Source organism: Fusarium poae, chromosome 2 (assembly GCF_019609905.1).
Source record: "Fusarium poae strain DAOMC 252244 chromosome 2, whole genome shotgun sequence".
In the NCBI taxonomy this organism is placed as follows: domain Eukaryota; kingdom Fungi; phylum Ascomycota; class Sordariomycetes; order Hypocreales; family Nectriaceae; genus Fusarium; species Fusarium poae.
In genome coordinates, this window is record NC_058400.1 from 8432444 (window position 1) to 8455428 (window position 22985).

General features: G+C 47.5%; 8 protein-coding genes across 8 annotated transcripts; 5 read left to right on the top strand and 3 right to left on the bottom strand.

Annotated features, from left to right (window-relative positions):
- Window positions 1-186: 186 nt before the first annotated feature.
- FPOAC1_006878 (uncharacterized protein) lies at window positions 187-1324 on the bottom strand (the record flags this gene model as incomplete). The annotated part of the gene is made up of 2 exons (XM_044851351.1): window positions 187-940; window positions 996-1324. 2 exons carry the CDS (start codon window positions 1322-1324, stop codon window positions 187-189), a joined length of 1083 nt encoding a protein of 360 aa, XP_044710063.1.
- A 1726-nt stretch (window positions 1325-3050) lies between these two features.
- FPOAC1_006879 (uncharacterized protein) lies at window positions 3051-3649 on the top strand (the record flags this gene model as incomplete). Its single annotated transcript, XM_044851352.1, has 2 exons — window positions 3051-3095; window positions 3143-3649. 2 exons carry the CDS (start codon window positions 3051-3053, stop codon window positions 3647-3649), a joined length of 552 nt encoding a protein of 183 aa, XP_044710064.1.
- A 134-nt stretch (window positions 3650-3783) lies between these two features.
- Window positions 3784-8400, bottom strand: FPOAC1_006880 (uncharacterized protein; the record flags this gene model as incomplete). Its single annotated transcript, XM_044851353.1, has 6 exons — window positions 3784-5060; window positions 5117-7579; window positions 7627-7876; window positions 7926-7974; window positions 8026-8054; window positions 8107-8400. The coding sequence occupies 6 exons, from the start codon at window positions 8398-8400 to the stop codon at window positions 3784-3786; spliced, it is 4362 nt and encodes a 1453-aa protein (XP_044710065.1).
- A 1006-nt stretch (window positions 8401-9406) lies between these two features.
- FPOAC1_006881 (uncharacterized protein) lies at window positions 9407-10471 on the top strand (the record flags this gene model as incomplete). Its single annotated transcript, XM_044851354.1, has 3 exons — window positions 9407-9599; window positions 9652-9979; window positions 10030-10471. The coding sequence occupies 3 exons, from the start codon at window positions 9407-9409 to the stop codon at window positions 10469-10471; spliced, it is 963 nt and encodes a 320-aa protein (XP_044710066.1).
- A 109-nt stretch (window positions 10472-10580) lies between these two features.
- PCA2 (putative proteasome subunit alpha type-2) lies at window positions 10581-11667 on the bottom strand (the record flags this gene model as incomplete). Its single annotated transcript, XM_044851355.1, has 5 exons — window positions 10581-10699; window positions 10747-11349; window positions 11399-11449; window positions 11542-11561; window positions 11624-11667. The coding sequence occupies 5 exons, from the start codon at window positions 11665-11667 to the stop codon at window positions 10581-10583; spliced, it is 837 nt and encodes a 278-aa protein (XP_044710067.1).
- A 542-nt stretch (window positions 11668-12209) lies between these two features.
- Window positions 12210-15235, top strand: FPOAC1_006883 (uncharacterized protein; the record flags this gene model as incomplete). Its single annotated transcript, XM_044851356.1, has 4 exons — window positions 12210-13179; window positions 14301-14477; window positions 14532-14959; window positions 15011-15235. 4 exons carry the CDS (start codon window positions 12210-12212, stop codon window positions 15233-15235), a joined length of 1800 nt encoding a protein of 599 aa, XP_044710068.1.
- Window positions 15236-16464: 1229 nt separating this feature from the next.
- Window positions 16465-18336, top strand: FPOAC1_006884 (uncharacterized protein; the record flags this gene model as incomplete). The annotated part of the gene is made up of 3 exons (XM_044851357.1): window positions 16465-16583; window positions 16683-17288; window positions 17343-18336. The coding sequence occupies 3 exons, from the start codon at window positions 16465-16467 to the stop codon at window positions 18334-18336; spliced, it is 1719 nt and encodes a 572-aa protein (XP_044710069.1).
- A 1808-nt stretch (window positions 18337-20144) lies between these two features.
- Window positions 20145-22253, top strand: FPOAC1_006885 (uncharacterized protein; the record flags this gene model as incomplete). Its single annotated transcript, XM_044851358.1, has 4 exons — window positions 20145-20442; window positions 20496-21061; window positions 21112-21214; window positions 21262-22253. 4 exons carry the CDS (start codon window positions 20145-20147, stop codon window positions 22251-22253), a joined length of 1959 nt encoding a protein of 652 aa, XP_044710070.1.
- Between the last annotated feature and the right edge of the window lie 732 nt (window positions 22254-22985).

A 22985-nucleotide genomic window follows, 5' to 3' on the forward strand; every position in this document is an offset into this window, starting at 1 on the left:
TTATCCTTGAATTATCTCATTAATAACTCTCATTAATCCGATAATGTCATTATCAATGACACACAATGTTCCCGGCGCAGCCGTTCGAAGTCCTAGCATCTGATGGGAAACGCACATTCCTTACACACGACGATAATATTGCTATAATGCAAACAAACTATCATAACGTCGATTCCTGCTGATGTCTCACATCACTAGAACACCACGTTGGATGTATCCTGTCTCGTCAACCAAGGGGTGACATCCAAACAGTTTGGAAAAGTAATTGAGACAAGCGCTTCGCGCCTCAATATGGCCCTTCTTCATGCTAATTCCCACTTTGGGAACAAAGTTGTAATACTTTTCGTGTCCATTAATGAGAAGAGGTCCCTCGCCAGTGAGTAGTCCGTGGACATAGTTCAGCGCAAGATCCTCGCAATTGAAGCCCTCATCAACATATTCCCTGATTTGCGTCATGACAGTATCGTTGGATGAGTAATAGTCGAGGAACGAGATATGCGAAAAGGCAAGATTCGTCAGAACCATATTATAGTCATCCTGGCCCTTCTTACTGGAACAAAAGGTATAATGATGGTATCCAAACGTGTCCACGGGTGTACATCGAGCGAGAGCGCCAACCATTCGATTCCTGCCGAACTTGCGCCATGTCTGAAAGACAAACTCGAGATCGTTGGGGCGGTAGTACACGTCATCGTCTGAGAGTAGGATCGCCTGTGTCTTGTACTCGGGATCAGGCCAGAGCTTTTCGTTGAGACTGTTGCGCTTCGACTTTCGGTATCGAACAGGGACGCCGTACTTGGAAACGAAATCTTGCGGAGGGTAGTTTTCGAGGTCGTTCCAGACGATGACTATCTCGAGAAGTGAAGGTACCTCCTCGCTTAGGATGATGCTGAGAGTCTCTTCAAGTTCCTTTGGGCGTTGGTATGTTTGCATGGCGATGCTATAACAGGCTCAACGTTAGCATTTTCGCAGTCTAGGAGATGATGAGAACGTACGTAAACTTGTCATCGCGCAGGTTTTCGTATTTGTGTCTCGACACATCCCAAATCTCTCTTGTTCCATTGACACCCTTACTCTCACACGTCGGATACCGTCCAATCTTTTGGATAACCTTTGGTATGAACCAGCCAGCGTTGGTGTACTTTCCCGTAAGAAAGATGAGCGACACAGCCAAGGTAAACGCAGCAATAATAGTCGTTGTCTTTCGAAAAGCTCGCGACTTGACAAGCTCTGGTGCATGAGCCTTCACCCACTCGACCTTTTCCGCAACCCTCCTCCTGAGGGGCTGCGCTTTCTCCATGAAGGAGACTGAAGGCTTCAACATTGTTGTTAGTTGCAGAAGCTGCGAATCTTGTCCCACGATGTTTTAAATAGGGGTGACGGAAAGAAGGGCTGTCTCCAAGGGAGATGTGTACGGGAGAGGCGTCTGGTATGTATCGATCGGGAATTACTGGGCAAGATGGTCAAGTTGTTGGTTGGAATCTTGTTATGACTCTAATTTGTCTCACATAACCATCACCTCGAGACCTTGGCGTGCTCAGAAGTAAATCCTTCAGCTCAAATCATTATCAAGAATGGCGAAAAGACATGTGAGGCCAAGACAGATAGCGCCAAAGCAGAAAAAGAAACTGTCGTGTAGCCAACTGGAATATTTCTTTGTTGGCTCGACTTACACGGGTGCAACATGTAGTACATACATATAATCCTCCCTTGCTTCATCCCTTGACTCGGGCTCCAAGTTAAGTCTAAGTCTAAGTCTAATTCGCACAAGTCAACTCTGACAACCTCTTCCATGTGAGTCTACCAATAGTAGCAAAGTGTTGTCGCACGTAGAGACATTTCTATCCAAAATGAGCTGTGGCTGCTAGCAAGTCGTTTGACCCAATGTCACGGTTGCAGTCTGTGGTTCGTCTCGTTCGATTCTGTGACTAGACTCAACATGGAAAGGATTGGACGGGTAATCAGTTAGGATAGTGCTGGGACACTTATCTCAGTAACACATACGTAGAACCGTTGTAAACATGATCTTTCGGATACTCAAGGCATACATTGCTTGTGTTCAGAACATGTTGTCAAGAATCCAAACACAGCAATATCCAAGTATTACATGCCAAGATCTTAATAAGAGGTGCAACCATAGAAACCCCTGCAAGTCCATCCATAGCGGCTGACGCCACTATCAAGCTCTCCCCTGCATGCTGCGTGGGGATTCACGAGAAAGAGAGCTCTGCCGAAGCTAGATTACCCTGTAGCCTCTTGACTGTCAGTCGACGGTAATTTGGCTTATACAAACCTAGCAGGAGATAATGTCTTATAAGCCCGGAGTTTCAGAACATGGAGGTGAAGAAAAGTGTTGTGTCATATATATGTTACTGTACAGCATTTTCATGTAACATCGACCTTGTCTACCTGATCAGATATGCCTGATTGTTGGCCCAGCATTTAGACGCATGATGATGTTGGTTTATTGATCCACGCCACATACAACTGCGAATAAGACCAAAGAATGAACATGGCCTTGACAAGTAGATGGGCGGAATTTAATATCTAGAATGTACCTTTCAGATCAAAATTCACATCAAAAACTGCAACTTGTTGGAGTTCAATCATCAAGAAAGTCTGGCAAGGACATCAAATCTATAACTGAGAACCGGTAGCTTACTCGTTCAGCCCACTTTTCCTACAATCGCAACATAAGTTTATCTAACCAACCACATCTGAACCACATCAAAAGCAATTAACAGACACAACTTATACTTTGTCACGCAATCCTCATTTCTGAATAGCTTGGCATCAACATGAGCGCAAACAAAGCTCTCATAGTAGGCATCTCGGGATGTTCCTCCAGCGGGAAAACCACTCTCGCGAGACTACTGCGGGACATTTTCCCCCACACTTTTATCCTGCACGAAGATGACTTTTATAGACCCGAGAATGAGTATGCTACCCCCGAAACTATACCTGTGAATCTTGGTTAACAATAGCTTAGATTACCTACAAAGAATGGTCTCTTAGACTGGGATTGTGCCGAGGCCCTCGATATCCCTGCCATGGCTGAATCCCTCGCTTATATCCGTCAACACGCCGCTTTTCCTGTAAGTCCCATGTCACAACGCTCAACCTATTAACTTACACTTGTCAGCCTACCCTTGACTCCAAAGAGGATCAAAACTCTGTGGGAAAGTGTCCTGTGCCAGATTCCACAATTGAAGCCCAGCGCGCCAAAGTAGATGCTGCCCTAGGACAAGACCATCCCCTCCGCAATAACCTCCGTCTATGTCTCCTGGACGGCTTCCTTCTTTACTCACCCTCTATGGCGGCTGTGAAGCCTAATTTAGACATCAAACTCTTTCTGAGAACGACGTACGCAAAAGCAAAGGCGAGAAGAGAGGCTAGAGATGGATACGTCACTCTTGAAGGCTTCTGGGCTGATCCTCCGGGTTACGTGGATAAGATCGTTTGGCCCAATTATGTCGAAGAACATGCTTGGATGTTTGAAGATGGTGATGTGGAAGGAAAGTTTAAGAAGGATGTTTTGGATAAGGAGGGGATCAAGGTGCAGAGTGATGGGGGTGCTGATGGAAACATTGAAAAGACATTTGAGTGGACAGTCGACACTATCTTGGAAGAGCTCAAAAAACAAGTTTAGACGAAACAAAAGAACATCTATATACAAATTTCAGTTCTCTATAGCTCAGTGATGTTACAAACAATGGCCTGTTTCAATAAGCCGTCTACGGCCTTGCCTCTGTCTCGTGTCTACCAGCTCAACAAATCACCCAACTAAGAAAGATCCATGGCGACAAGAAATTTCTCCACCTCATCATGCGCCGCTTGCTCTGCCCGTCTCTGCTCCGCCTTCAAAAGGTTTACGCCCTCTTCGGCAGCCTTGGTCATGGCCTCAATTTTATTGAGTGCCCCTGACACGACTCCCACGGCACGGTCTCCAACCGTGACCGTACAGAGGTACTCCTTGATAGGTCCATCTACCGGGGTATAATCATAGACCATTTTCTTGTCAACTGCTAGTCTGGTGAGTTCTTCTTTGGGATGTTGCACATGAATATTCTGATTGAGAATTCGGTCGAGATACGGCAAGATGCCAAACTTGTGAAGAAAGGCTGCGCATGTTTCCATGTTTCCTGAATCGACCCAAATGGCACCCAGAACAGCTTCTATAAGATCGGAGTAGAATTTCTTGGGATGAAGACGTGCGAGCAGTGTCCAGGGGTAGGTTGCACCATTCAATCTAGCCGCATTGATTTCATCTTGAAGACTCTCAAATCTTGCTTGGGTCTCGTTCATAATTCTGCCCATTTCTTGAGAGCTGTGGCGCATGAATTTCCAAATCGGAAGAAAGACTTCTGTGGACACTGGTTCACCGTCGACGAATTCAATTTCGGGTCGACGCAATCCATATTGCATGTTTGTGAAAGCGAGAAACTCAGCATTAGCCATGGCGGTCTTGATCATGTGCAGGCGTCCATTGGGTACCGGTGGGTTAAACTGGTACATGCGAGTTACGACGATATAGTCCAAAACCGCATCTCCAAGGAATTCGAGTTGTTCATAAGATCGCTCCTGCGTATCAGCTGCATAAGATCCGTGAGTCATGGCCTCGATGAGTAGAGACTTCTTCTCAAATGTGTACCCAATTAGTTCCTCCAAAGGCTCCATCGTGGGGGGTAGCTGTACGTCGCTAGGTGCTAGTCGGAATAATATGTCCCTGGCGACTCCGTCATTATGCCAGTTACACTTGGAGCCCAAGAAGACTTTGATGCACGCTAGAGCTTTGTTCATTCCTCCATCCTGGTAAGAGGCTCCAACAAGTGCCTCGACCACATCAGCAAGAACCTTGGGGCCAATAAATCTTGATGCGTCTTCGGCTGGCTTCACGTCCAGAAAGTCGTCCCGATACAGCGGTCGCCATTTCATCCCAGTGTACACCTTGGTTAGAATGAATTTCGATAGTCCCGTCTCGAGGCACATACGAGTCAATCGGGTATTGGAGACTAGTCGGTCTTTGAAATGATTGAGGAGGCCTTCCGGCCAAAAGGGGTCTATAACACTGATCAGTAAAGGTAAAGGTAAAGGTGAAAGAATGTGGGAAACGTACGCTCAGAGTACGCCTGAGTAACAGTGAAAAACTTCAAAATTGAATCACCCAAGAATTCAAGACGTTCATAGTCAACGGGCTCCGCGGCGCTACGTGAGCTAATGGCTTCGACTACCAACTGCAAATCCGTGATACCAACTGGCGCCAAAAGTGTCGAGGACAACTCCGATGCGATGAGCTGAACCTCCAACTCATGAATGATGCAAGGAATAAGCATACCGCACTTAGCGGCACGGCGAGGAACCTCGTCGACAGTTGCTTGGGAGATAGGGAGAACCCAGCGGTAAGGTTTGGTACAGACGCTCTTGGCCGAGCCCGATAATAAGTCATGCAATAGGTCCGACCTGCGCGTCCATTGCTGTACAACAAGATATTTTTCTTCTGGCGCATCTTCATATCCCGAAAACGGATGCTGGACTTGCTCTTTAAGCGGTTTTGAAGGGATCGTCCGGACGTAGTGGAAAGGGGTCTTTCTAGGGTCACGAACAAGAACTCTCTGTTCCAATACAGCATCAATGCTTTCGCTGAAAGGTATTGATCCAATTCGATCCCGAGAAAGGTCCCTATTCTCATAGGCGAATTTGATCACATGTTCTTTGTCCTCCACGTTCCAACGGTGGCCAAAATGCATCGCCAGTAGGATAGATGTGTGATCCGGTAAACCCAAGCATTCTTCATGAGAGATCCTCTTGATTGAGGTGCATTTGACATGCCACGTAAGTCCTTCTTGGGGATAGACGTTGATGTCACGAGGTCGAGGGAGCTCCACAGGCAAGGTAATCTCAAAACGAAGAGGAGTAACGTACTCGTGGTCGAAGAACTCATAAGAATAAAGCCATTTGTCATTGGCTGTCTGCCACTTTTGCACAACGTCTTGCCATGGGTTGAATAGTAGTTCGGGTTTAATGAGTTGCACCTCTTCTTCTGCTTCTTTCGGGTCCACGTTAAGGGGAAGGAGGTGATCACTAATCAGTCCTTCTTGGTACAACCCAACGAATGCAATGAAAGCTGCCTCTTTCTGTGCATTCTTTTCAGATCTCCATCCACCTCTGCCCTGGACCTTACGAAGGTGCCGAGGCAGAGCGGCCGGAAGAGTGACCGTGGCGCTGAAAGTCGGAGGCGCTGTTCCCTGTTCTGTCTTTTGGTAAACGTAAACAGGTCTTTGATCCACGTAGTCCCGTTGAAACACCTTGCTGCAGAAATGTTCAAGGTGTTGGCGAGAGTTCTCTAGATCCAGTCTAGCTCCTGTGTTTGGTACAATCAAGAAAATGGAGCTCGTCTCTTCAATGCGAGCCTCGATCTCCAGTCTGTCCAACTCCTCTCTTTCTTGTTCATATCGACTCTTCATTTCAGCCTCCAGGGAATCCCACTCCCGAACACCAGATGTCGATTTCACAAGTACAATCATCTTTGACTTCTTTTTGCGAGCCCGTCCGCGGCGTTGAATATGGGATTTGAGGGTGGTTGTCTCGTCAAAACAGATGACGAGGTTGCACGCCGCAACGTCAATGCCCTCTTCGAGGACACTCGTCGAAACCAGAAGATTGATGGCGCCTGATTTAAAGTCGCGCAACGTCTCGGTACTTGAACCAGGCATATATTCATAGATGTTTTGCTTCCGAACCTTCGTAGCTGAGGTTCCCACTATTGAGCCAACACGATACCGCTTTTGAACCTCGGGGTGCTCTTTCAATAAAGAGCAAAGGACGTTGGCAACAGCTCTTGATCTGACGAATACGATACCGACCGCATCCTCATCAGCTTTAAGCAGTTCCTGAATTAGTTTGTTCGTCTTATTGGCCAAGTTGTGTGTGGTTGGTAGTTTGGGCTGATGGGGACTGGCAGCGATCTGTCTCATGTGTCCTGCGAGGTAGGTTCTATCCTCGTTGGTCCAGGCATCTTTGAGTGTTGGTGGCGGTGGCGAGTCGACTCTTTGTAGAAATATATTGACCAGCTCAGAGATGTACCTGTCGGCAGCCCAAGGTCCAAGTTCACCAAGAATATCCTTGCTTTTGTTCCATAATGCCTTTAGCTGTTTCTGAGAGAAGGTCTCCTGTTTCATCAAAAAAGATAGTATTTCAGGCCCAGTCTTCTGGCCCTTGGCGATGAGTTGTCGGGTCTTTGTGAGACTTGGATCTTTTGTGATGTCCATTGCCCGATATTCAGACTGCAGAGCCTGCATCAAGGGGGTTCGAGTCGGACTCTCTTCCACATCGTACAATACCCGGGAAAGATCGGGCTTATTGACGTGACGGAAAAGCTCTTCCCGATTAACCGTCGGGGTGACACATATCGCATCCATGGTGGTTTCCAGCTCACGGGTTTCATCGTGTTTCGACCTCGACTGCACCGGGCTGGCTGTTAAACCCAGAATAGCAGGCACGGGCATGCCAGCACTCTTGTATCTGTGATAGAAATTGACCATGATCTTTCGACCACCGCTATTCTTGACGCAATTGTGAACTGAAAGTAAGTCAGTAATAGTATTGTCAGTGTCAGCATTGTCTCACCTTCATCGAACACGATAAGAGACAGCATGTCTATCTTGACAAATGCATGGTCCAGCGCATCTCGCAGGATGTCAAAGGTCGAGACTACAACGCGAGTCCCGTGAAGGATACGGGGCCAGACATCCTCAGACCATGTGTCGATGTTTAATTGCCCAGTCAGCAGTCTCATAGACACGGACGGCATTTGTCTTTGAAGAACGCCATGTTGCTGTTCACATAGCGATACTGTCTTGCCTAAGAACCAGACGATCTATCTTTGTTAGTTTTGTGTGTAAAAAGATGGTTCTTCATTCACCAACCTTGTCTGGTGCACATGTGTCGAGTTCGTGTTGAATACGCATTACGGCCCTAAATGTCACAATCAGTCTCCCTCTTTTTGATGATATTCGAGCAACATACACTTGCGTTTTACCGCTTCCTGTGTCCATCTAATCAGGTCAGAGAATATATTTCGAACAGATGATACTCGGAACAACTTACTGCGACAATGACATTCCTTTCGAGGCTCCGTTCCAACATCTCTCGCTGGTAACCGCGGGGATTTACCACCTCTGGGCTGGGTGTCACTTTCTGATCCTCGACTTCATCGTCTTGCTCTTCCCCAATGATCTTATAATCGGAGTCGATAAACATGAGTGCTTCCGCTTCAGGAACATTGACTATTGTCTCCCTCCCCTCGACAGTAGAGATCTCGACAACTGAGGACCCTAGTGTTTTAATCTCGGAGTCTGGGATAGAAGGTGCATCTACCATGACTTTATCCGTGGAAGACATTCTGATCTGTCCAAGACCCCTGTGGGCCAATCTCGGGTTGTGAAAGGTAGGCCTCCAAAATGAGGTTGGTCTGATAAAAAGCAGATAATCCAAACTGCGGGAAGAAAGAAGTCTTAAGTAACGCCGGGTTCTCAAAAGCATACAAAAAAGATGCCAAAATATTCTGGTATGGAGAGTAAGAGGAGGAGAATGTTTAGGAGTGATGTCCCGGGCGAGTGGTATAGAGAGGTAGAGTTCTCCGTTTGGAAGGCAAAGTGGTGCCTACGGCTGGTACTCAGATGTGAGTGCAGGAGGCCGACCAGAATTCGATACTGCCAAAAAAAGGCACTCTGCAATAAAGACGTAAGTGGGAGGGAGGCCTGTGATTTGTGTAGGAGGCACAGCAGGAGGTCTATTGTAGGAGGCCAGCCAGCAGGTCCGAAGGGGCAGTGAATCACGGCCAACAAGATATTCGTTGTTGGAGTGTGGATTATACTGCGCAGGGCAGAATTGCCTAAGGTTTCAGTTGTAGTTTAGAGGCAAAGAGTTTGAGAAGGAACATACAAAAGCCAACTTTGATTCGGGCATAACTTAGAAATAAATTGATCTTATTTTCTTAACATTGTCTGGTTATTGTTTTTCCAAGTTGAGTATTGTATTGTTCTTGTTAGGATTTCTACTGATTGGTCGTCTAGGCTAGTCCTAGGTGGCTGTGGCTGTCTTTGTTTACTAGCGACATCTATTACTCGGCATGGGACCACCAACGAGTTCAACTTGAATAGCACAAACAAAGAAAAATGGGCGATTATTATGAATTGTTCCCGATCTCAAGTATGGAGCAACAATCCACTGGATTAATTGTGTACGCTGCAGAGCCATTTGAGTGGTTGAATTTGTGTAGCGTACCGATGCGTCCAAGACCATTCAATATTTTGAAGTTCTAACTACACCTTTCACTTTCTACTTATCGCTGCACTCTAAAACTATTTAACTACCTATCGTGACAACCGACTTTCAATCGTTTACCATGCAACTGCCATTGCTTTCATCACCATCCGATGAAGCTATGAGTTTATATGCAACGGGCTTCAACGCATGGAACCAGCTCAATTTTGAATCCTCGCCAAGTGACCAGGAGCCTGACGATTTGTTCACTTTTACAAAAGTCCTAACAGACAAAACTATCGGCAATATTATTCCAAAGATAAGTTATACCGCAGGTAAATACTACATCTGCATCATACTGTTAATCACCGCTCTAACATTTGATAGTGCAGCGAAATAACACTTGGGCTTTTGCCGGCTCATGCCCTGGCAAGCTTCTCTATCGTGAAGCCAACTTCTGTCTTCTCGACTCACCAAATGCTGAATCGGGAGATGGACAAGTCGCGACTGTTCATGAATCAACTATTGTTCAGTACACGTCTTTGGCTGCATGGAAGGCCAACAAGTGCAGTGAAACCTGGCCTTGCGAGTCTCCGGTCCGCCAAACAGCAGCTTATGACACTGGTTTCGTGATTCTTCTTGAGAATGGGACCGTTCTTAGCTGTGGTGATCCTCGATTTCAAGACTGCCTTGGCCGTGAAGTTGATGAGTCATGGTATGTAAAGTTTAATAACATATACCAGTACAATACTAACTGGTCTTGAGTCCTGCCAACGTACCCAATGCTGTAGGAGATCTTAATGATCTTGGCGAATCCATCAAGAAGATATCTGCAGGAGGATACACCATTGGGGCACTAACAGAGAGCGGCGGAATGTACCTCTGGGGCATGAGATCACCCGGTACACAAAGTCGACACGCCGCATTCACTGATCTTGGTCCTACACCAAGCTACGTGGAAGTCGATGGAGACAAAGATGTGCAAGACTTTGCAATTGGAGAATTCCATGCGATCGCCCTTACTACCGATGGTTGCATTTACGTCACAGGAGACAACACTAATGGCCAGATCGGTCTTGGCAAATTCGTAACAAAGAATGCATTGTGGTCAAAAATAGATTTTATACTTCCTCCAGATGAGGAGGTTGTGGCTGTTGAAGCTGGTCCAAGGGCATCTTTTATAGTCACAGCAAAGACGCCATCATAACAATGCCAAAGCTCAGAATGAGCTGCCCTTCTATCTGAACCAGCTCTATCAAGCCCAGTGACCCTCTATTGTACAAGGCTTCTCGTTGTGTTCATCTGCATAAGGGTAATCATAGACTCGTCAGGTAATCCTCAATCTCTTGAGGGGTCAGCTTTCTGAAACGGGGTCCGACAGCCCCCTCGACGCCCTCGAGACCCAAAAGGTGGTCTGCGGGGGCACCAACAATACCTGCAACATGTTAGTCTAATCCCGCCTGGTGGAATATTGAAGCTTACCAATCTCGATGGTGTCACCGTTCATCTCGCCCTCAATGTTGTCCTTCAAGGTCAACAGAGCAATGTGGATGGCATCCTCAAGCTCAAGTTCTTCCGAGTATCGCTTCTCCAAAAAGGTCTTGGCCTTGGTTGCACTCTTGCCAATGGCTGTGGCCTTCCATGGGTAGTAACTACCAGAGGGGTCGACTTGGTACAGCATAGGGCCTCCCTTGTGAATGCCTCCGGTCTTTCTGTTGACCTTCTTGTCCTCGCTATCCTCCAGAGAGGTCTTTTCCTCATCCTCGGGCTCAATGCCCTCGTCCCAACCAGCAATCAAGAGACTGACTCCATAAGGTCGTACACCGGCTGACTGGGTGGCCTCCTGCATAACTCGGGCGACGTCCTGCACCAATATTCTGGTAGGGGGGTACTCGTTGTAGATGCGCTTGTACTCGGTATGCGAAACCTTGCGTGCTCGGTCCACCAATACTCGGTAGTCGGGGCCCATGCCGGAGTATACCATGCCAATGTTGGGGGTGATGTCGCTGATCTTGGAGAGGGAGCTCTGGTCGGCGAGAGGAGATGATGACTTCTTTTCGGTGGCAATGACAATACCGTTGGTAGCTTTTGGTGATCAGTAGGAGCTCGTCAGGATCTTGAAAGCGGCGCGAACCTTTGATGCCAAGGGCAGTGATACCCTGGTTTACAGCATTGAGTGCATACTCTATTTCGTCATGTTAGTTTTCCGGGTCGAGTTAATTGCAAGAAGCTTCGATTTGCAATAGCTCCCAAGTTATGCATAAATCAATTACGTACCTATCTGTACCAGCTTTCCGCTATGATTTTGTCAGCCATGATATTCCCATAGCAAGATAGCAGTGTCGTCACCGAAACATACCTGGGGGAGAAGGTTGTGAGAGAGAAGGAGTAACGATCAGCCATAGTTCAATATTGTGTGTTGTTAAACTCGGTCTGAATGTGGTGATGGTTGAACTATGGTCGTTTATCAATTCGTGGGGTTGACAAGGAGATATCAGCAAGGCTACAACTGGAGCTTTGGTGTTTGGCCAAAGCAGCTGTAGCCTCTAGGCAGGCCCAGCTGCGCGTCTAGCTCAACCGCCAGGAGCAGCTGTATGCGGGGCAACAGATTATCCGAAGTCCGAACGGCGGCTCCACACGCAAAGCAGAGCTCTTCTAGCAGTTTGGTGAACGGCTGGTTCGGCTTTCTTCTTCAATCTTCTCCTACAAAAAAGAGGCTGAGCTGGCCTCTTGCATGTTACATGTCCTTGTCATGATCTTGGCGAGCGTTTGCTTCCCCGCTCTCCTTTCGGTCTCATTTAACTTTCAGCTTTGCAAAAACATGTAGGTTGCGCCTGGCACGCCTCAAAACGGCCGACTACGTATTCGCACATTCCGCATTTTTTGCTTTGTTCTGCTGTCACTACCTCTATTTCTTTCACATCCACAGGTCAACGTAAGCCATCATGGATGCGCGTCCTACTTGGGATTGGTCCTCGGTAGGAGACAATTCTGCTCCTCATGAACCCGAACCAGAGCCTCGTCGATCATCGCAATATGCTTGGACTCCTCAAGCAGGTACCGCATCGCGTGAGGAGACGTCACCGTCACCTCAGCAGGAACCCCAACCTGCGCCTGGGAACAGGCGCTATGGCACGCGTACTTGTCGTATCTGCTTCGATGCTGAAGAGCCCAAGTTTCCTGATCAGTCGACCACTTTTGGCATTCAAACAGGATCATCTCGACCTACATACGTCTCTGACGACCCGGAATTGGGAAGGTTGTTATCACCATGCAAGTGTAAGGGATCGCAGAAATATGTCCACGAAGGGTGCCTCAACGCATGGAGACTTGCAAACCCTATGGAAGCAAGGAACTATTGGCAGTGTCCAACCTGCAAGTTCACTTATCGCATTTCACGACTACACTGGGGCTCTGTTTTGAGCAGCAAGTGGGCACAGGTCGGCTTAACCCTGTGTTGTTGTATACTGAGCATCTTCATGCTTGGCTTCATTGCAGACCCTCTCTTCGATCTATGGTCTGACCCGATTGGAACCCTCGGCGAGACTGTCACAAGCGTGGTTACAGATATCGAAGCCCTGAGGCGACCTCCACCACCAGAGCCCACGTCGTGGATCGAGCACTTCACCAAGGGATTCTTCTCCCTGGGAATTGTCGGATTGTTCAAGACGATGTTCACTGTCAACCCGTTTCATTGGTGGCAGCTGCGAAACAGCGGGGTGGCTGGTGGTGGCAGGAGAGGAGGCACTGGTCGAAACCGTGTCGAGAACATCAGCCTGATCTTTGTTCTCATCGGCGCATTCACATTTCTTATGGGCATTTGGAAATTTGTTCAGAAGCTGAGCGCTCGTATCCTCAAGAACGTGAGCGACAGGGTTGTCGATATCGGGGAAGACGATGATGACGAAGATGAGAGTAAGAAAGACCAATGAAGCTCTCTGGGCTATCGTCCTGGAAAGAGCCTTTTGTTTTGTTTATGATCCAAATGCTTTGCTTCGTGTATGTATTTGCACACTCTTAAGTTGCCTAGACCTTGCTCTTCCGTGTCAAGTCGACTAGTCTGTGTGCAAAGATTTACGCTCGGTTGTGCCTTGAGAAAGGGATCGTTTTGGTTCTTTTCTCGCTGGCCAGCATGAGATTATCAGCCTTCATTCACGCATCGTGATGCCTTTGGGCGTTCATAACGGTGTGAGGCATCTGCTGGGTACACCACCCCCGTACATAAGCAGTGAGCAGATTGTCGAATGTTGGTTGATACATACCTATCCTTTAAATATTAATTGATGGTCGAATGACCCCTTCCTGAACAACCATTTGCCCGCCGGAATAATGAGAACCACGTGCAATCTACAATTCTAATCGTCGTGTAATATGTATGCTTTGGCCCGTATTAGATCACTGGTGTCGTGAGAAAAGCCCAATATACCCAGCGTCGATTAATACGAACTGATATCGTATTCTCTCTCTTCATGGCATTTGAGTCGGATATTTATCCCCCCGTCACCGAGATGACGTTGGAATTTGGGGTCCTAATCCCTGCATCTGAAAACGGATAGCAGACAATTCATGTGGGCCATCACTCATGAATTCGGTCGGGGCTGGACAAAAAGCCAATCTATCATCAATTGACTGCGCCAACCATGGCTCCTTAGTATCCATTGCGGACGGACCTGATTGCTCACCTTCGCTCGTTTCTCTATTTTTACAACAGTCAAAGATCCCTCTTTTGAATCCAACATATACAGCGAGCGGTTATCGAGCTTACACGAGACCCTGATTCTCTTCCCAAGTGTCCACGATTAAGAAACACTTCAACTGTCGCATTGGCTGTTCTCGACCTTTCGAGGCAGCATAGCATCTCTCGCGACTCACAAATACCTCGAATCGATCGAAATCAATTTACGACTCGCCCATCATGCATTTCGCATACCCTCCTCGAAAGAACTCCAACCCACCCCCCTTCGGGCGACGCTCAGGGAATATACCACCGATTCTACGACGACTTCGCAAAAGAACCATTCTTTTTTGTTTTCTAGGCGTTGTCGGACTTCTTTATCTACTCCTCGGGTCGAAATCCGGCTCGCCTTACCGCGAGCACGTACCCTCAGGAAACCCTCCAGTTGTTGTGGTCACGGTCTCCGATTATTCAGAGTACAGTACCTCTTATCTGGAATCTATTCGAAACAACCGCGAGCAGTATGCCAAAAGACACGGTAAGGGAATCACGGGTGTTGGATTTGCAGATGGGGACTAATATCTGGCTGCAGGATATGAAGCCATGGTTGTGAAAGTTAGCGACTACGATACGGGCGAATCTCCCAAGTCTTGGGCCAAGATCATGGCAATGCGCCATGCGCTCTCGAAATACCCTGATGCCACATATGTGTGGTTCCTCGATCAAAACGCCTACATCATGGAGCTGGACAAGACATTGGAGGAGCAAGTGATGGAGCCAGCAACACTGGAGAGTCTCATGATCAGGGATTGGTCTGTTGTGCCTCCGGACAGCATCATCAAAACGTTTTCCCATCTGAAAGGTCAAGACGTGAACCTCGTCATCAGCCAGGATGAAGTTGGACTAGTCACTAATAGTTATGTCCTCAAGAATGGCGATTGGGCAAAGTTCTTTATCGAAACATGGATGGACCCTCTCTACCGAAGCTACAACTTTGAAAAGGCTGAGCGTCATGCCCTTGTAAGTTCAACCGATTACACTGACAACGAGTCCGAACTAATATCCCCGCAGGAACACATCGTTCAGTGGCACCCAACCATCCTCTCGAAGCTCACCCTCGTCCCCCAACGCACAATTGCCTCGTACGGCCGTAACAAGGAGGGCAATGCCTACAGGGACGGGGACTTTGTGACGCTCATGGTTGATTGTACCGTCACAGGCCAGGCATCATGCGATAAGATGTCGCATGTTTACCAGCAACAGTTGAGGAAAAAATTTGGTAATGAGGTTGCGTAGAAGAGGAAATGAGCATCATGACATGACATAGGCATTTGAGCAAAGGTCATTGGGCGTTTTGTGATATACTCGGAGGGGGGCTTGCTTATTGGAGAAGGGAAAAAGCCGATGGGTTATTTTCTTGGCGTTTGTTGGTCATTTATCGGTTGCATTTAACTATATGTCGAAACTGAGCATCTATACTACATTGTGTGAGGATATGTTGAGATTGAACAACGAGCATCAGTTCATACATTTGTGATCCAAGCAATGGGATTCTTTTCGGCGAGCTTAGCCGGAAACTCTTATTAGCGCTTCGTATTCTAATTCTAGAAGTTGCCGCCGCAGTTGATCACCGCAAAGGAGCTGGGACCTCTTGTAGGATGAACAAGGATGGTGTAGCCGCAAAGCTTGACTCTCTTCGGCAAATGTGTTTGATGGAATTGAATGGTTCCAACAAGTATCTATCTAGGTTGTTAGTTTACGATCTGTATATCTTGTTGACCAATCGCTTGTAACTATGAATGCGAGTGCGAGTTTGTCTTGAAGATCTCCTGGATCTCTTACACCAGAACCCGAGAGATATTCGGATCCTTGTACGGTCATCCTGATCGATTATATTTTGTAACCCGGCACTTGTTGATGAAACCCCCTCCGCGCCCGTCCGATCTTCCGACTAGAGTCTAGCTGACCCGACTGTTTACCTAGAATTGCCATAATGATAAACATGGGAGGTTGTACAGACAAGGAACTCTTATCACAGCATAGAGCTGCATTGCAGCGGGTCTTTTGGCCCAAACAGGGTACGTTATCACATATAATGATATACAAATTATAATCCAAACGAGAAGACACGCATCACCAGGTACAAAAAAATGCTTCGAAGCAGGCATTTCATCATGTACAATTACGGCGTCGAGGCAGGGATGTCCCCAATGGAGGGTCGCTCGCCTCGGCCCACGAACCGTTTACAGTGGAGAGAAGGGGGACGCGTTGGAGTGTTCGAGCACTATAACTTTAGGGGTTACAAGGTCCCCGCGGAGGCCGGTACCCCCCGCCTAGGCATGTGATGGAGACGGAATGCGCTAAGAAATAATCAAGTAGTCGCTATGCCCCGCGATATTCACGACGTCAAGCTTCTGTCTACTCGGGTTTTATTTAAACCTTGAGCATCCTCCCTTTTTCAAAAATTGTCCAATTAATATTTTATTATTGTTTATGTCCCTTGTTTCAATTACTAAAACAGAATAATGGCTTCTCCTCCTCATGTCGGGAGTCTCTCCCGTCTTCCTGCCAACTTGCGCGGTAGTATTGAGTCTGTTAAGCGTGGTAGACATAATGTGTCTTGGCCTTTGCTAAACCTCGATCTGTAAGTCATGATGCCACTTAGAATGCATCGTCATGATGCGCCACAAAGTCCCGACTGGATAATTGGCGTCGCAAATACTAACCACACCTATCACTACAGATTGCGCAACATTCTTCTCTTCCTCTTCTTTTGGCGATGGACCCGTCGCGCATTCTGGCAGCTCAGAGGTCGTGGTATCCTCGGCTCCGTCGTCGAGCTATACACCAACATCCGTCGCATCCTCTACGGTTACTTCCTTCGAGCCCCCGGCGTGCGAGGCAAGGTCCAACAGCAGGTCAACGAATCCTTGGTCAAGCTATCCGACAAGCTAGTTCCCAAAGACCAGATTCGTTATCTTACTTTACCAAAGGAGGGCTTCTCTCATGATGTCGTGCGCTCCGAGCTCGAGAACCTCGCCAACATGGACCACACGCGCTGGGAGGATGGTTATGTCTCTGGAGCTGTGTACCACGGAGAGGATGAGCTGTTGGCTCTGCAGACTGAGGCGTATGGCAAGTTTACCGTTGCCAATCCCATTCATCCCGATGTCTTCCCTGGCGTGCGCAAGATGGAGGCTGAAGTTGTCGCCATGGTTCTGAGCATGTTCCATGCCCCTCCTGGAGCTGCTGGTACATCTACTAGCGGAGGAACTGACAGTATTCTCATGGCTTGTCTGGCCGCTCGCCAAAAGGCTTATGCTGAGCGTGGAGTGACTGAGCCCGAGATGTAAGTCAAGCTCAAGTACCACGCCTAAGCACCAATACTGACTATCCATAATAGGATTCTCCCCGAGACGGGCCACACTGCTTTCCGCAAGGCTGCCGAGTACTTCAAGATCAAGCTTCACCTCGTCGCATGCCCAGCTCCCGAGTACCAGGTTGATGTCAACGCTGTTCGCCGTCTGATCAACCCCAACACGATTATGCTAGTCGGTTCTGCTCCCAACTTCCCCCACGGTATTATCGACGACATCTCTGCTCTGTCCAAGCTTGCCCTCCGCAAGAACCTCTGGCTCCACGTCGACTGCTGTCTGGGATCCTTCCTGGTTCCCTTCCTCGAGCGTGCTGGTTTCGAAACTCTGCTTTTCGACTTCCGATTGAAGGGTGTTTCCAGTATCAGCTGTGATACTCACAAGTACGGTTTTGCGCCCAAGGGTAACTCGACTGTCCTCTACCGAACTGCCGAGCATCGAAAGTTCCAGTACTTTGTTTCTCCTGATTGGTCTGGTGGTGTCTACGCTTCTCCCGGTATGGCTGGTTCTCGACCCGGTGCCCTCATCGCTGGTTGCTGGGCTAGTTTGATGACTATGGGTGAGTCCGGTTACATCGATGCCTGCACCAAGATCGTGGGAACTGCCAAGAAGATCACCGAGGCTATCCAGACTACCCCGGCATTGGGCGGCGAGCTTGAGATTATAGGCAAGCCGCTTGTCTCAGTCGTTGCATTCACAGCTCGCAATCTCAACGTCTACGATATTGCCGACGGTATGGGCGCCAAGGGATGGCACCTCAACGCTCTTCAGAACCCCCCTGCCATCCACGTCGCCGTCACTCTGCCCATCACCAAGGTCTGGGAGAAGCTCATTGCCGACCTCGAAGCTGTCGTCGAGGAAGAGCGTGAGAAGGAGCGTGTTCGTCTAGTTGAGGGCAAGGGTACCCATGGTAAGGCCATGGGTGATGCCTCAGCATTGTACGGTGTTGCTGGCTCTTTGCCCAACAAGAGCGTTGTTGTCGATCTGGCGAGTGGATTCTTAGATCTGTTGTACAAGGCGTAAATGTTTTTGGGGAACTAAACGGAAATGGAGGCGCAAAGTAGTGGCTGTCAGGAACTGCATTTTTGTTTACGGGAGCAGGCGTTGGCGTTCTAACCACTATAGGACGCTTATCATGTATTGACATTTGAGTACATGCCATATCGGTGCTGTGAAGGGATTATCGTTGCTATAGTGTTTGATGTTCAGAATCAAATCGAATGATAAACATGTCCAGGTACCAATCATGTTGTGAGGCGAATGGCGAATTCTAGATCGTGATCTGGTACAATAGACTTCTCCAGGTTATGACGAATAGGATAATGTGTTCCTGACTAGTTTATACCTGTTCCTATGCTGCGTAACGCGGTTAACGTGTCAAAATGTTTCTCAAATGACAGACTCTTCCCAGACCGCAACTCTCTCTTTGCATCCTCGGCAATCGCGTTTGAAACGCTCCAATGTCAACCGTTAGATACATGGAGATCGTGGGTCTCTCTCTATTGAGTAGAAGTTAAACACTTGTTCGTCAATGATTCAACATTTCCAAATTACAAACTTATTTGGTTGGTCAGGACATCTGCCGAGCCTTGGGGAGGATCTCACTCGCATCATATGCATCCCCTATGTCATTTCTGTTTCCATGTTCCACTCACAATGTTTCTATGTATCTTTCGTTTCTTCCTTTTGTGTGTTTCATGATGCATTTTATTAGGTATACATACATATATTTTTTTTAATTTTTACATCCGTTGTGTCTCGCCTCTCTCGCCTCGTGGGATCAAGTCATCCAATGAGTGTTTCTGCGGGATATGGGCAAGTTTTTAATGCGTGTTCCAATTGGAAAAGAAGGTTTGGCATGGACGATCAACCTCGTGAACAATTGCGGCCCAATGAAGAGGGGGAGCGTGGTTCTTTGGGATAAAGGGTCCTTTGGTGTGGTGGGTTGGGTGAGTGACTTGAGACCATTCTGACATATGGAGGGGGAAATCAGGGTTTTTTTTTTTCGAGTTGTGACATGTTTACTCGTAAATAAATTTCGATATCGTGGAAATTCTACGAGCTATAAATGTTTTCTGTTAATTAAAAGCTGTGGGTTTTCATGTCAAGTTTATTCTTGTATTTGTATACCATAAATAGTTTATAATCGCCTCTTGTTAATACCATGGCACCGTTATAGTTGCAGCCAGAGATAGAAACATGTATGTCATATCGGGGAAGCCTGACGCCAGCATGCAGGGATCTATCAAGCTGCAACTTGTACTCCATCTCTCATGGGAATGCTTCCCTTCAGCTCGCCCGACCAGATCACTTCCTATCTTGTCACCATCACCGTGAGACCCTTACTCGTGGTAGCCTCTTCTCTCTTAGTAGTTACTGTACCAGCGGGCCTCAGGGCCCTGCTGCGTAACCCATTTACTCCATTTTGCAGATGGCGATCCTAGTCTTGTTGCGGTCAAAGATGGTCCTTTTTGTGTCATGTTCAAGTTTATTCTGTAGTTAGTAGTCTGATAATTTATTTGGTGTTAATGTTTCTGCATGTATAAGCCCAACATTTCGTCCCTCCCTCAGCCCAGACTTACTTATCCTACTCTGCTTTACTCAGCTCAGCTCACCTCTTGTTATCAATTACTGCACTTCTTTTATCTCTTGACTCTTATTGATAAAGCTGGCGTTATTGCCTTTTATCTACTTTTTGTTTTAATTCCCTCTGTCTTCCTTCTCCTTCTTTCGTGTGTTACCACCTTTGCATTATCCTTCTTCTTTTTCTCTTACATGCTGTGTTCTTCATCTCACAAACAAAAAGTGAGCTACCGCTGTGTAAGGTTACTATGCTTGCTGGACCATCGCCATCTCCGATCTCTTCGTTGGCTATGAATGGAGGAATGTCTACTGGGAGGGTGCACAAGGCGGAGACAGGCAGTATTCAAATACCCCAGAGAAAGACTGCCCCGAAAGATGATGAATCCATTGCTTCCGGTTCAACTGCTTCGACCGATAGTCACATGAAGAAGCGGCTCAGCGCAGACATGTCCAAAGAACAAGTTGAAGATCTGGTGAGGAAGTTGACGATTGATGAGATGAAGACGAAATGGTTCGATGAGATCTTTGAGAAAGTCAAGTCTGAGCGTAAGTCAACAACTTTGTTATATTCAGTATCGTCTTACTGACCAGTTTTGCAGTCGTAGAAGAACATTCACCAACAAACAGTACACCTTCGTCTTCAGAACCCCCAAGTCCCAAGTCAGATCCTGTCAAACCCACTCCTTCTCAACAACCGACTCATCAAGAACCTGTTCGAGAGAACACAAAGAAACTCGATCAAACCACTCATTCATACGAGTCCAACAACAAGCCCAAGGATCCCGTTTCATCCAACCGTAACTCCTTCGGTACCACTGGTAGCCCGTCAACATCCTACGTCTCCGACTCTACCTCCTCCAACCAGCACCACCACCAGCAGTATCCATCACGACCAAAGTCAGTCCCACTACCACCTCAACCTACCACCTCGAAAGCGCGTCCTTCTGTTCGATTCTCAAAGTCTCCCATCATCTTGAATGAGGAGCCTGAACCTCGACATTCAGTACCGCCACGTCCAGCATCACGATCAGCGATACCTTCTGATCCAGCAAAACAGGGTCCGACACTATCCGCAGTAGACCTGAAATGGGGACGACTGTTTGATGATAGAGGTGACCCTACTCCCAGGCTTGGTCAGGTTCTCCGAGGAATCGCCAACTATTTGGTATGATATCTCGGTAGTATGTTATGCTGCTCATAACTGACTTTGTGTAGATTATCGAGTACAGTCCTCGCAACTCTCTAGTCGTCACACCGGAAAAGCTCAAGGTATTCTACCACGAATACAAGCTTGACACGGAAACATTTCCGTTCCAACGTATGTATAAGCTCTCAATCCAGACACAACTCGTCTAACCATACCAGAAATCTTTGACTGTCGACCACACGGAGCTTTAGATAACCTCGAAACTCTATATCAACACCTACGATGTGAGAACCACCTCGTCCAGAGACGACCAGGTGGCATGCCTCACATCCCATCTCTCACTCCAGCTGGTTTCGAGCGGTGGATGACTTGTCAGATTCGAGCGTTCCCTGAGCAGGAAGCCAAGCGATTGAACCTCATCATGGCTGATCTTCCTATCATCGCTGATGGTGGTTTCGAAGACGGTAAGCCTGAAAGGCTACCGAAGCAGCTTTCTCGACATCTCCTTCCAGTGACTCGTGATCGCGAGACATATGATGACGTGGTGGATGCCATCACTGGATGGATCAAACGTACCGAGGAGAACGAGTCTGATCTCAGGCGGACTTCATCCGAGGACGTTTACAAATCTTCGCCAAAGGACGACAGGTCAGGACGATACAGGCCAGATGACTACCGGGATCGGGATACCAAATATCGACGGGGTTCAAAGGATAGCCACAAAACACCACCGTTATCTCGCTCTGCATTTATGCCCCGGGCCAATTCAGACACCACCGTCCGCCCTTCCAAGGACTCCTCTCCCGTACCTTCAGGCTCAAGTCACAGATCCAGAAGTCCTATTCCATCTAGCCGTTATCGCCATTCTACCTCATCACTTGACGGCGGTGCCAACGCGGCTGACAATTACGACTCGCCTTCTCCTGGCCATCGAAACGGCAGCAGTCGACGCAGTCGGGATAAAGAGTATCGATACTCCTCAAGTCGTGATCCAAAGTCATCCCTCGAATCAATTCCTCGAACATTACCTCGTAGAGATGGTGATCGTCGCTCGAGCCTGATCTTTGAAGAGACTGGCAAGGATCCTAATGGGATGACTTATGATGAATACTTGCGCATGAACCCACGACCAATGCGGAATGCTGTTGTTGACGATGGAGGCCATTATCGAACTCCTTACTCTAGCGGAAGCGATGAGCGAGTTCGTTGACATGTTTTCTTCCAGTTCAAGCAACATATTTTTCTTTTACTATTTTTGGGGGGTATATTTTCTTATAAAAGTCTTGGAGTCTTACGGTGGGAAGATCAGCTCTCGAACCTTTTTTTCTTTCTCTTTCTTTTAATCTTCTTTGTCAATGAATTTACGACTTTACGCGACAAAATTGACGCAATATATGACTTCTTATTTTCTTTACGACAAGTTCATTCTTACATGGTGTTATGGTAACGTACGATGATGAGGTGGGACTTTGAGGAGGCTCTAACTAGTCTTCGCATGAAATACAACTACTCCCGTTCGTTGCACGTTGCTTCTGTGTTCTGTCCCTCCGATGATCGTTTCAGAAGAAATGTATTTACGACGTTTGACAGCCACGTGGTTTGGCAGAGCACAACTCATTCGTGATCGACATGATTGTGAAAGAGATCATTGATGTTGAGAGAGTACAAACGACTCTATGGTATGGACCGAGGAGGAAACCCGTGTCGTACTGGGCTGTTCCTTAGAACTCATGTACTATGAACTAGCTGGGATGTTCCTGAACGCGGGGGACGCGGAACTAGGGTCCCTCATCGTCGAGCATTGTTTGCATTGACATTGATGGAGATTGATCAACAACACGGTCAGGGATGTTATATTGAGCATAGGGCTCGCTTAAAGGATCCACGTCAACGTTGGGTCGATGCTAATTTGCGAACACAAAGGCACGTCCAGTCTATCAAT